The sequence below is a fragment of the Eschscholzia californica genome, unplaced genomic scaffold, assembly GCF_041429995.1.
Source record: "Eschscholzia californica isolate CP2 unplaced genomic scaffold, dmEscCali1.0.p SCAF_2, whole genome shotgun sequence".
Lineage (NCBI taxonomy): Eukaryota > Viridiplantae > Streptophyta > Magnoliopsida > Ranunculales > Papaveraceae > Eschscholzia > Eschscholzia californica.
This window is the reverse complement of record NW_028238309.1, coordinates 33,611,239-33,624,487: the sequence shown is the minus strand read 5'-3', so window position 1 is coordinate 33,624,487 and position 13,249 is coordinate 33,611,239. Positions and strand designations below refer to the sequence as shown.

The following is a 13,249-nucleotide window of genomic DNA, read 5'->3' as shown; positions in this document are numbered from 1 at the left end:
TTTGGCACTGTTAAACGCCTTGCCGTAAAAGGAGGTTATAAAGGAGGATTGTTGGGGGAGACAGGATAGACATGAAATTGAGTGGGAGTACAAGAATGGAATATGTCTTCCTGAGTAAAATCAAGATAAAAATATCTCCGGGCCACTTGATGAGAAACAACTGGAAAAAGCATGTCATGCTCAAATGAATTAAGAGTTAATCATTTGATTTGACAGTTTGTTCTCTGGATCAAGAAAGTATGATAAGTATGACATATCAGATGAGATATGAAAAGACTTGGGAATCGAGCATTGCACTTGTTCTAAGTACAAGTGGGAGACTGAAGGATATATTCCCTCGGTCCGAAGGAATGGTATCCTTCTAAGGGATGTCCTTCGATCAAGATGACAATGCGTACGATTTGGCGAATAGGATCATAATGGCCTTATTTGGAAGATCATTAGTCTGGTCAAATAGGGGTCGTAATGCTTAGCTAGAAGTCAACTACGATCGTCGGATAACTTCGGTAATCCGCGGCTAACATAGACCGGATCCTACAAGGGTTACACATAAGAGTGATGGTTTGAACAGAGAGATATTGACTAGATATAAAGTGGCAAATAAGTAGATTGGATCCATTATTTGAGACAAAAAGGAGTTCGGAAGAGTCCGGACAAGTGTACATAACACCGGGCTAAAAAAGGAGCCCAGGGGTGCCCATAAAGGGGCCGGCCATGTGATGGCCTACCTTAGAAAGGGGTCGGCCGGCACATGTTCAGTTAGACCCCTTGTGTGGGCCGCCATAAAGCCCATAAAGGCTTATATTGGCCGGCCACACATAAACCCTTTTAGGTTTCATATGGGACACAAAAAGATAAGTCTTGAAGGAGATACTTTAGGAATCCTAGTTTGGGTCAAATACCTTCTCTATGGTTCTTATAAATAGACCTCCATAAGACATAATTATGGACGGAAATCAAGAGACAATTCAAGAGAGCTTTTAGAGAGAAAAGCCAAAAGAGAGAAAAGGAGTTTTCTCGATTATCTAGTCAAGAAGAAGGTGTTCTTCATCTCAACCTTAAAGAGAGTTCCAGCTAACTCGAAGGAGGGAGTTCAAGTCATGCACTCGGTGTCTCGAGTAGAGGAAGTACAATTGGAATTCTTGATCTTCCAAATCTTGTCGGAATTTTGTTAGTGGGAAAGCGATTAAAGGTAATCATCTTTCCATATCTAGTTCATTGATTAGTTCATGTATATATTTAGATCCTGGGAGTCTAGTGTTAACATTAGATGTTTGAGATTCCGCAATAAACACTAGAAAAGGTGTGTTAGACACATCCGTAACACTAAACTGGCCGAAGTAGTTGTGCTCAAGCCGGTGAAAACAGGTAGCTCTAGTAGCCAAAACTACGACCAGAGGTCTCAAGGAGAAGTGGAAAATAAGTAGATTGGATCCATTATTTGAGACCAAAAGGAGTTCGGAAGAGTCCGGACAAGTGTACATAACACAGGGCTAAAAAGGGAGCCCGGGGGTGCCCATAAAGGGGCCGGCCATGTGATGGCCGACCTTAGGAAGGGGTCGGCCAGCACATGGCCAGTTAGACCCCTTGTGTGGGCCGGCCATAAAGCCCATCGAATCTTATATTGGCCGGCCACACATAAACCCTTTTAGGTTTCATATGGGACACAAAAAGATATGTCTTGAAGGAGATATTTTAGGAATCCTAGTTTGGGTCAAATACCTTCTATATGGTCCCTATAAATAGACCTCCATAAGACATAATTATGGACGGAAATCAAGAGACAATTCAAGAGAGCTTTTAGAGAGAAAAGCCAAAAGAGAGAAAAGGAGTTTTCTCGATTATCTAGTCAAGAAGAAGGTGTTCTTCATCTCAACCTTCAAGAGAGTTCTAGCTAACTCGAAGGAGGGAGTTCAAGTCATGCACTCGGTGTCTCGAGTAGAGGAAGTACAATTGGAGTTCTTGATCTTCCGAATCTTGTCGGAATTTTGTTCGTGGGAAAGCGATTAAAGGTAATCATCTTTCCATATCTAGTTCATTGATTAGTACATGTATATAATTAGATCTTGGGAGTCTAGTGTTAACATTAGATGTTTGAGATTCCGCAATAAACACTAGAAAAGGTGTGTTAGACACATCCGTAACACTACACTGGCTAAACTAGTTGTGCTCAAGCCGGTGAAAACAGGTAGCTCTAGTAGCCAAAACTACGACCAGAGGTCTCAAAGAGAAGTCCTAGCTAAACTAGTTGAGCTCAAGCAAACGAAAACAACCCTGGTAGCGAAAGCAACGACCAGGGGGCCTAAGGAGAAGTCCTAGCTAAACTAGTTGAGCTCAAGCCAATGACAATAGCCCTGGTAGCGAAAGCAACGACCAGGGGCCTAAGGAGAAGTCCTAGCAAAACTAGTCGTGCTCAAGCCGACGAAGCAGCCCTGGTAGCTAAGGCAACAATCAAGGGATCTAAAGATAGCCCTAGTAGTTAGGGCTGAAGGGTTTTGTGTATCCTATACACTAACTAGTGTTGTAAGCGGAATCTCAAACATCTCATGTTTAACACTAGATTGCCCAGGATCGACATGCATAAACTAATCAATGAACTAGAGAGGGATAAATACCTTAACGCGTTTTTCCCTCGAACCATTCCAATCGCATGCAAAGATCGAGAGCTCCAACTGTAGCTCCTCTACTTGAGACACCGAGTGAATAGACTTGATCTCCCTTCCTTTCAGACTGCTAGGACTTACTAGAAAGTTGAGAAGAACTCTTCTTCTTGACTAGATTGATAGAACGGGAGCTTTTTCTCTATATTCCTCTCTCTTCAATAGCTGTATATTCAGAGAGAGAGAGAGCTGTATATTTTTCTTAGAGAAAAATCCACACCTTTTCTGTTCTCAACTGACCCAATATATAGACAAACCCTAATTAGAATCTCATTCAGATTAGGTTTTCTATTTCTGGGTCACAGAAAAGATAATTACCAAAATACCCTTTTGGGGGTATTTTGATAATCCCCTTAAGTGTGGCCGGCCAGGGCAGCCCACCATGGGCCTTATATGGCCGGCCCACTTACTCCGGTCGGCCATCTCATGGCCGGCCCAAAGAGCCTTCCTTCTATCTTGTCCCGAATCTCCATTCGGACCTTTTCGGCCTTTCTAGTCGAATCCCCCCAACTTTAGCCAGTTCCCGTCTAGTCAATTCTCTCCGATCAAGCTACCACTCTTATGTGTAACCCGTTGTAGGATCCGGTCTATGTTAGCTGCGAATCAACTCCTTGATCCGACGATCGTAGTTGGCTTCTAGCAAAGCATTACGATCCCTAATTGGACCGGACTGGATGATCTTTACGTGTGGTCATCGTTATCCTAACTGAAAAATTGATCGCATTGCCACCTTGGTCGAAGGACACTCCTTCGGAAGGACATCTCCTTCAGACCGAACGGATAAATCCTTCAGTCTCCCACTTGTACTTAGAACAAGTGCAATGCTCGATTCCCATGTCGCTTAGTATCTCATCTGATACGTCACACTGTTCAGACTTTCTTGATCCGGAGAACAACTGTCAATTCAAATGATTAACTCTTAATCCATTTGAGTGTGGCCACACATTTTCCAGTTGCTTCTCCTCAAGTGGCCCGGAGATACTTATTCCTAACTTAATAGGAGGACATCATCCAGTCTTGTACTCCCACTTAACTTCATGTCTCTCCTGTCTCCCCCAGTATGCTGCCTTTATAACCTCCTTTTACGGCGCGGCGTTTGACAGTACCAAAGTTCGACATTCCTTACATAAGATGAGTGGAGCACTCATGTTTACGAAATCTCTCCAATCTTGCCTATGAGAGTTTGTGACGCCTTTTTCAACTCCTTGAAAAAACTCTCATCTTTGGGTTATCCAGTGTAGATTCCCCAATCTACACCCATGTAATTGACTTAAATACTATATTCCTATAGCCCATGGAACTGCCCTATCAGTCAATTCCCATGCTAGTCTTCTTGAGTCATTGTTGTCCATGCAATGACCTGGACTAGGGACTCAATAATGAATCTATTCCATGTTCACTTAGTAGGGTTCCATTTACCAGATCAAGTATCCGATAAACCTACCAGGAATTCCTCATTATTTTGGACTGTCATTAAACACTAAACCATGATTTAACGACGAAATAACTAACTTATTTCTGATAATAAGAGTTTGTAAATCTTGAGCCTTCCCGTGTAACTCCTTACACCCCCAAGTTTACTAGTCTAAGCTTTTTAGGAAAGCTTAATGCCTATGACCTTAGTATTACCACCATACTTAGTCAAGGTGACAGTTTAGTTAATAGATCAAATCTATATGGATTTTGTTTGTTATCATCCGATGATAATCTCCAGTATCGCTATACTGAATTAAAACTTCCCAAGTTTTAACTATTTTCTTTTATTTGTAAAGTTTGCAACAGTCTCTGCCTGGAACCCTTCCAGCTTACTGTTCTTCCAAGTCAAGATTGTCATCTTATTCTGGAAGTTTGCAACATATGACTTTTCAACCTTTTATTTTCATACCGAGATCTCACAAGTTCTTCTCAAGTACATTGTGTGATCAAGATCAGCTTATCTGGATTTGATTGGTGATGACCATAAATACTCCAAGTATTTTGTGACGTCGAGGCGAATGCTAATCATGTCCCACATGACCGATCTTATGCCTTTTGCATAACCATCTTTCTCATGCATGCTTGCTCATCAGAATCCTTAGATTCTAAATCTTGCTAAGCTGTGTGCCATGAGACTTGGGTAGAAATACTCCATTTGAGTGTTTCACATTGGACTTTTCAAGACCCTTTCTTGAACAAGTCTTATCGCCTTCTCGATCCATCTCCATAGATCTTTGGTGCCCAAAAGCATTTCACCTTTATGTGGTCCTTTTATTGAGTCAGTTCTAAACTATTTTCAACATCAGAATGTTGTTCTCAATCTCTAGTATGTCGTCTACATACCGGACCAAAGAAAACTGGGTCACTCCCACTAACCTTCTTGAACTTCTTAAATTCAAGATTTCTCTTCATTCCCAAAGAAAACAACTCTTGTATTCTTTGCTGAATCGAAGATTTCAACTCCTACTTGCTCGCTTTAATCCCTTGATGGATTTTGAAGCTTGCATTCTCACTAGCTTTAGAAGAATAAACTTCCTCCTGAATGTGTCATGTATACATTCCTTTGCTAGTAATAGATCATTATGGTCATGCTCTGGGAAACACCAATGTTTCCCTCCTTGTCTGTTTTTCACTTTGAAAAACCTATTTGGACTTAACAGGAACCCTTCCTTTAAGCAAAATAGATCAAGTTCTAAACTTGATTTTAGACATGGATTCCATTCTGATCATATGGCTCCAAGCCATGTTTCGGAGTGATTCCGTCACAGCTTCTGTGTAGCTAGCTCATTTTCTTCTTCAGCCGGATCTCCATCCTCTGAGACAGATTTATGAGCTTTCAAGGTCTATAAGGGGTGTGAGCAACTTTGAGACACTCTCAACTCCTTGAGGGTTCTCCTGCGAATCACATTCGCCCTGCGCGGGAGGATCTCCGAGATCTACCATCTCTTCCTCTCTTTCCTTTTCTATCGGCTCAGAATAGTTAGGAATCGCGACTTCTGACATCGGTACAACGGTGTCAGTTTGTTGCTCAGATCGAATTTCTTCGATATCTAATATTTCTCCCACTTGTCTTCTTGAAATAACTCTTATTTCAAGGAAAACACCACCATGAGCAACAACCACCTTGTTCTCTGATTGCTTGTGGAAGAATCCCCAATATTTAATTATCCCATAAATAAATATTCTTTCCTGATACGCAAACTTGGTTCTCAGAAACCATTTACGTTTCTTATCTATAGACCTTCAGAAAAGACCACTTTTGGAACCCTTCCAAACCCATACTCTTATGGTGTCTTTTCAGCTTTTGACGGAATATGGTTAGCTAGGAAGAACGACCGTGTTTGAGAATATATCCTAGAAAGTGTTCGGAAGATTGGCCTTAACCCATCACTGATCGACTCATGTCTCACATCTTCGATTACTCCCACTAGACTCATCATCCATATGATGTGTTTGTGGAGCAAGGTGAGAAACTATTTCTCAACTTCTTTTGATGGTCATCAAATTTCTGATTCAAATATTCATCATCTCGATCCAATCGAATGACTTATATTTTCGTCAAGTGGATTCAGGTTGACTCTAGTTAGTGTACCAATAGTTTTACGTACATCTGTATGTACAAAAACTATTAGTTTACTAGCCCTTTCTCCCCTTTTAAAAGGCGATTTTGTCAAATGGCCACGTTGAACAAAATTCACATGTGTCGTATGATTCAAAATCATTAGACTTAGAAATCCATACCATTGGATCTTCTTCATGTGTTTTATGTCAATTTGACCAATGACAAAACATGAGTTGACCTCTCCGAATCCTTTGATTATAGCCTATCGTATCATTGTTAATGCTCTTGGTTCTTTAAGAACCTTTCATTAATTTAGCACTATTTTAAAACATCTGATGTTTCTAGAAGAACATAATAACTCTTATTAAGTTCTACCTAGATTAGTGTCTAAAAGAAGACTTTGATCCTTTTCAGCATCCTTAGCAACTCTTGCTTCTGCTCCCTCTTGGATCCTCTCTTCTTTCAGTCAAGTATGTTATTTCCACGAAGGGAATCTACAAAACTTGCTAGATTAACTTAATTAACAAAGATACAAGAATCGGAATTCATAATTCCTTTTCTTTCGTCTTCCAGGTACTCAGGGTAGTTTCCTTGAATGGCCTAGCCAAACTTTTACATCGACCCTTTTAACCTTTTGAATCATAAGAACTCTTCTTATATTCTTTCGGTAGCTGAATCTTAAGAACGTTTCTTAGATTCACTTTTCCTCAATGTTTTTTTTCAAGACGACTTTCTTAGAGGCACCATCCTCTCCATTCACGACTTCTAGTGGAACTCTTCCTTTAGTTGTCGAATGGTTGTGCACGCATCCATATCATTAATCCCTACGTTAGAGAAGAATTTTATGGATGTTCACAAAAGACTTTGGATAATCATATCCTCAGTCGTCCGAAGAAACAATGAACATTAGGAATGATATATTCTCGGACGTTTTCTTTATTTCGACTTCGAGAACGCTTCTCGGATTCCTTTCCAATCATGAAAATAATTTTCGTTTAATTCCTTCTAAAGGAATGAACGAAGGTTGGAAAACTATTTTCTAACAGTCATATATTCTCTACTTTTAAAAGAAAATAAAACAAAATCCTAAAACTTATTATCATTGCAAAAACACTTTTTGCCATATTATTCAATGAAAACCGTCCCCTTATGAATAATACGATTCCAAGATCCCATTCCTGTGAAGTTAAGCGTACTTTGGCACTGCCCTTAACTTCACCCTCCTGGGTGAGTAACTCCTTACTGATCATATCTCATATGACTCTTGGTTGATGAATAACACTTATGTGTTCAATTCATCCTTTTGCCTCGAAATCCAAAACCCTTTTGCTGACTCGTTGAGAACAACCATTTAGACATGTAGACCTCTTCATAGGTCTACCCGTATTGTCCCGAGGTAAAAGATGGCACCCTGCTTTGGCATGACCCACCATCGATGAACAAGGGCGCAACAGGTGTCTTAATCTGGGTAGGCATTACTCAAAATTCTTTTTGGGGACTCTTACGTTTTTGTTTGCATGCATTACTGTGAACTCTAACATAATCATACACCACACAAAACGTAAATAAGTAAATGCGCGCGAGAAAATAAATCAAGCAGACATGATCCTAGTATGACCCCTAACCTAAAAGATCTAATCTTCTTAGGTTCTTTGCTTGTTTAGCCTCCGTTCGCCTGGATCTCCATCCTCGAACATCCATTGAATTCTCCCACTCGAACCACGATCTCATCCTTTGGCTCTTCAATGGACTCAATTGTACCCTTAACTCTAATTACAAGACTCAACGATTCGCAGATCGTATAAAACTTGAAATTAAATTAATTACATCGGGCACCCATCCATGCTTAAAAACAAGATAGAAGAATTCTATGGCCATACTAGAACCCGCATTCACATTCATACATACATAATAATATGACACTCATAAAACACCCAAGTATGTATGAGATTCGCTTCCTTATGTCCAATCTAGGTTTGCTATGTTCTAGATAGCTATTCGGGAGATACTACCGACATCTCTATGTCTAACGTGCCTTAAGTCCAACTAATGGCTCGTTTGGTTTTATCCTAAAAGATTTTAAAATCGTTTTGGAAAAACTCCGATTCAGGCTTTGGTTGGCCCGGGTCGCTTTCGGAAAAAATATGGTCAAAGTCGGAAGAAGAAAATAGAAACCTCCCACTTAAGTCAAGGCCCAAAAGACCCGAGTCTAACTCCAAAGACTTAAGTCAAACTTGGTCAAGGGACCCTTTGACTAGACCCAGTCAAGTCAAGGTCAACGTCCGAACCAAGGTCGGACCCGGATTGGCACGTTCCAGACCGTGCCAAGTCCCTCGGGTGGACGCGTCTTGGCCCTAGGCCAGACGCTTCCTAGCCCCGCAGACGCGTCCTAGACGCTCTGCCCAAGCCTATGCTTCTCGAACTCCAAGTCGAGACAGCTTCTGGTCTCACCAGACGCGTCCCAGACGCGTTCTGGAAGAGGTATAGTCCTGGTCGCGTCCGGATTCTCAATCCGAGACGCGTCCGGACTTCTCTGTGGTCGCGTCTGGAAGACGCGACCTCAGGTGCCAGACGCGGATCTCCCGGGGTCCCTGTCCGAGACGCTCTCGGACTCCCAGTCCGAGACGCTCTCGGACGAGTCTTCCTGTCCGAGAAAAACTCGGACGCGTCCTTATCCGAGACGCTCTCGAATTCCCAGTCCGGGAAGGACTGGGACGCGTCCTGAGCGTCCGCGACTGGCCAGACGCGTCCTGGTCAGTCCGGCTCCTGGACAGCACCATCTTCCCATCTAATTTTCGATTTCTTCCATCTTTTTGCTGCTGTTTTTGATGAATTCTTCATCCAAAAACTAGCAATTTGAAAACTCTTTTCAAAAAACCATCCACTTTAAAATTTTCTTTTGAAAACTCTTTTCAAAAACACCAAATTTTAAAGTCCTCCCATTGAAACTCTTTCAATTTTCTATCCGATTAAGTCTAAATCTAATTTAAACTAATCAATTTCATGTCTAAATCCCTATTTAAACATAAAATCATCTAATCAATCAAGCTCGAATCTAATTCGACTAGTCAGAGATAGTTTCATGCAACCGGCACTACAAAAATACGGACTAGTTGTAACGGCTTTAAGCCGTTACAACAAGAGAAAAACCGTTACAAAAAGTGTAGTTGTAACGGCCTGGGGCCGTTACTATTTATGCCTAGGCCGTTACAATAAGTGCCGTGGCAATAAAAAATGTAACGAGCAGAAGCCGTTACAACTAGTTTTATTGTAACGGCTGTGCTCTTTTAAATCGTTATAACTGAGTGCGCGGGAATTGTTGGCGGGAGTCAATTTGTAACGGCCGTGAGGGAGGACCAGCTGTTACAAATAAATAGTTGTAACGGCTTTGAGCCGTTGCAAATGTTGTTTTTAAAAAAAAAAAAACCTGCAGCAAAATCTGAAAACCAGCAGCACTATTTTGCTGCTTTTACTTGCTGTACATTTCCCTGTTTCAAAGTCATAAACATTCAACCCAACCACACAAAACCTTTAAACATTCAACCCAAACACAATATAGAACTTAAGCTACACAAGATGAAAATATATAGAAAAGATGATGAATTAACTAGTAAACTACTTTATAATGTCAATATGTTTCACAAGATGTCGATAGTTGTTTATCTGAGTACAATATCATAAACTAAACTAACGGTTCAGCTCCCTAAATGCATTTCAACTACTTACGAAATAGAGATAACAAGTAGGTACTAGGTGATGATAGATTTCATACGCAATGAGAGTTCAAGCAAAATCTCTAATCGGTGTGGATTCATCATTGCGCAAAACTTTAAAAACCCTGCCAAAACGATGAATATATACACATTAGCGCATTTAACATGACATTAAGAATTCTTCAGAAACAGAGATATCAGTAGAGAATTCTTCAGAAACAACCAATTTAAGCACAAACAAGTAACCAAATTACAATATGATTACAGTTGGTTCTAGTGAGTGGGTAGTGTTAAAAGAGTGATGATGGGGTTAAAAAGCTAGACTTAGTAGTTTACATGCCAAATTCAAATGCAAATGGAATCTTGTTGACATCGGAATCACACAACCTAGACTTAGTAGTTTACATGTCAAATTCAAATGGTCATCAAAGCAAATGTAAGCATAAAACCTGTAGGCATGGAAATGATAATTCATAAAAATACTAAGAAGTACTCTTTCATATACACACTCACTATAAGGGTACGTTTTACACTAAAGAGTTTGCCTTTCTCGATCACATTTTCCCTATGAAATACAACAAAACATAGCATAAAACAGATGCAAAAGTGAAGTAAATTCTAATTTGTTGGTGTTATGACTTAACTGAATTAGAGTGGGTAGTGTTAGTAGAGTGATGATGGGGTTAGAGAGCTAAACTTGCTAGTTTACATGGAAAATTCAGATGCAAATGGAATCTTGTTAACATCGGAATCACACAACCTAGACTTAGTAGTTTACATGCCAAATTCAGATGGTCATCAAAACAAATTCAAAACACAGTACACATATATGGGAAACCATGAAGGAGAGACCAAACCTCCAAAAACATTGATCAAAAAGTTGCATGCTCCTTCAATAGTCCCCGCTTCTGTAATACCAGAAAAGTTGTTTATAAAACTTGCCTAAACCACGCATTCACAAATTAAGGACTACAACAAGATGGTTGAGGAATTGAACAAGATGAAATTGAAGAAGAAAACATGCTTACAGAGTTGTTGTGAAGATTCTGAAGTTGATGGTGGTCGTTGTTGCTGCTGAATGAGTGCCATAAGTGCAGCCATATCTCTTCCTTGTCTCTCTTGTATTTCACGCAGTTCAGCCAATTCCTTTCTCAGCCCGTCATTTTCTTTTCGAAGACCTGAAACACCACCCGAGCTTGAATTTCTAAAACCTGCATCCGTAGGTGAGATAAAGGGCATCATTCGGATTCGCCCACGTGACTCTGGTGGCATATGACTACCGAAAACATCATTTGGACCAGGGGCGTCGACAAACTCGCTCGAGCTCTCGCTTCGTCGCCTCTCCTGATCTTCCTCCATCAGCTCCTGTTAACATTACATGCGCTTGATTACCTATATAAGATTGAGTTCTTACACATTATATGAACAAAATAAAATTTAATTGAGTTTAATTAAAACTTTACAATTATATCTGCTGTCACTTGGTTAACGCAAGTTCCATCCGCTCTTAATCTAGTCTTGTGGAACATACAAAATCGACTAGGTTGAGTGCCATACTTCTTTTTATACTGCAAATATACAAAGTAAATGACAATTATCAATTTCAAACAAAACCAACTGAATTGAACCAAAAATTGTAAAAGAAACTGAAAATTTTTACCGCATGCCCAATTTGGGCCATAGATTGACGCCCTCCAACATAAGGATGTTTTGTCATAGCTTTGTTTTTCTTGTTGGTCTCAGCTACCTTCTGTATATCGGAAGATGGTACATTGTTAGTACCTATGAAGTAAACTCAGTGTAGCTATTAAAGGAAAGACATATTTACCATTACGTCATCCCTACACCAATATCGAATTAAGCCAAACCAATCAGTAGGGTCAACGCCAGGAGGGATATTTGCTCTGCACTCATCTATATTAGGAAGGTGAGGTGTAAAATATTCTCTCTTAACTCTTGCTTTCCAAGTTCTCCATCTTTCTTTGAGTTCCTTCTTAATCCATTTTATAACTTCGTCATTCTCAGGGAAATCAAAATACACCTTTAAGAAAATAACATGGTAAAATAATTATATATGAAATAAATAAAAAAAATACTATACTATAACGAAAATGTAGGAAATATGTGAAGACTGAAGAGAGCAACACTAATTTCCATTCACAGCCGAACTGCACCTAAACAACCAGGGCAAGACATCGCTTCAAGCAGCAAGTAGTTTAACTTGAATGGACTTAGCTGGAACGGAGATATTAAAGAGCTCAATGAGATGTGCTATGAAAAGATAAATCGATGCCCCTGAATTTCAGCAATATTTTCAGTATACTACGATTTAGTACAAACACGGAAAAGCTACCTGGGATTGTCATTGTGTTACAGTAGTATTATACTAAGAAACTGATGCTCTCATAACAGTAACAACTAAACATAGAAGTAGATAAGAAAGACACTGATATCACTGAAAGCTCAATAGTAACACAACCTCGATGCTAAAAGATCCTTATAGACAGAAATAAGGTCAGATCTATAAAGCGGGTGACTGGCATCACAGTTTTATCGTATATTATTTATCTGGAATAATTCACTTAAGAAACATATCTAACAACAATACTCTTACAAGATATCATGAAACCCACCCAATGCTAACCATGTTTCCTGTAAGAAAAACATGAAAACTCGAATGACTTACCAAACATATCTAACAACAATACTCTTACAAGATATATGTATATTACATTATAATTGCAAGGCATTACTTCTTTTGGCGAAATGACCATCATTCCGAAATAAATCCAACTAGATCAACGATTTACCTATATTAAGCAAAAGAGATAATAGGTATGATCACGTAATCATGTTATTAATTTATTATTCACCTCCTATATTCGACTATATTAAACTAGAATTCTTAGTACCGATGCCCTAAGCCCCTAACAAATTAAATGAATATCATCTATTCCATTCACATTGATGTAGCAACACTAATTTCCATTCACATTGATGTGAATGGAAATTAAAGTTCAAACCATCCAAATTGACAGAGACAGAAACTTCCCTCATCTTCACAACCAATATTCCATTTATATTTATTTTCTTTATCAGAGGTTTCGTTATATTTGGACATTTTGAGTTCACTCTCCTAAGTTGTTGGGTTCAAAGTAGCTAGTAAGCTGTTAAGAGTCTTTGTTAAATCAAGTTTTACCACTTAATGTTCGCGTCGTAATCAGACATAGAATTATGACACAATGGCATAGTTGTTTTAAGATATAGGTGATTAACAATGGTATAAATATGTAACAGAGAATGAGAGAAGATGAAATATAAAACTGCAAACTTTCTAT

The 13,249-nt window shown here is 39.5% G+C and overlaps 1 protein-coding gene across 1 annotated transcript; it reads right to left on the bottom strand.

The window, feature by feature from the left end:
• Positions 1 to 9,783: 9,783 nt before the first annotated feature.
• Positions 9,784 to 11,953, bottom strand: LOC147557477 (uncharacterized). Its single transcript, XM_086658324.1, has 6 exons — positions 11,740 to 11,953; positions 11,572 to 11,661; positions 11,375 to 11,479; positions 10,940 to 11,276; positions 10,769 to 10,819; positions 9,784 to 10,036 (listed from the first exon to the last, which is right to left on the bottom strand). Coding segments are annotated over exons 1-5 (537 nt in total). The 5' UTR covers positions 11,743 to 11,953; the 3' UTR covers positions 9,784 to 10,036; positions 10,769 to 10,817.
• Positions 11,954 to 13,249: the final 1,296 nt, after the last annotated feature.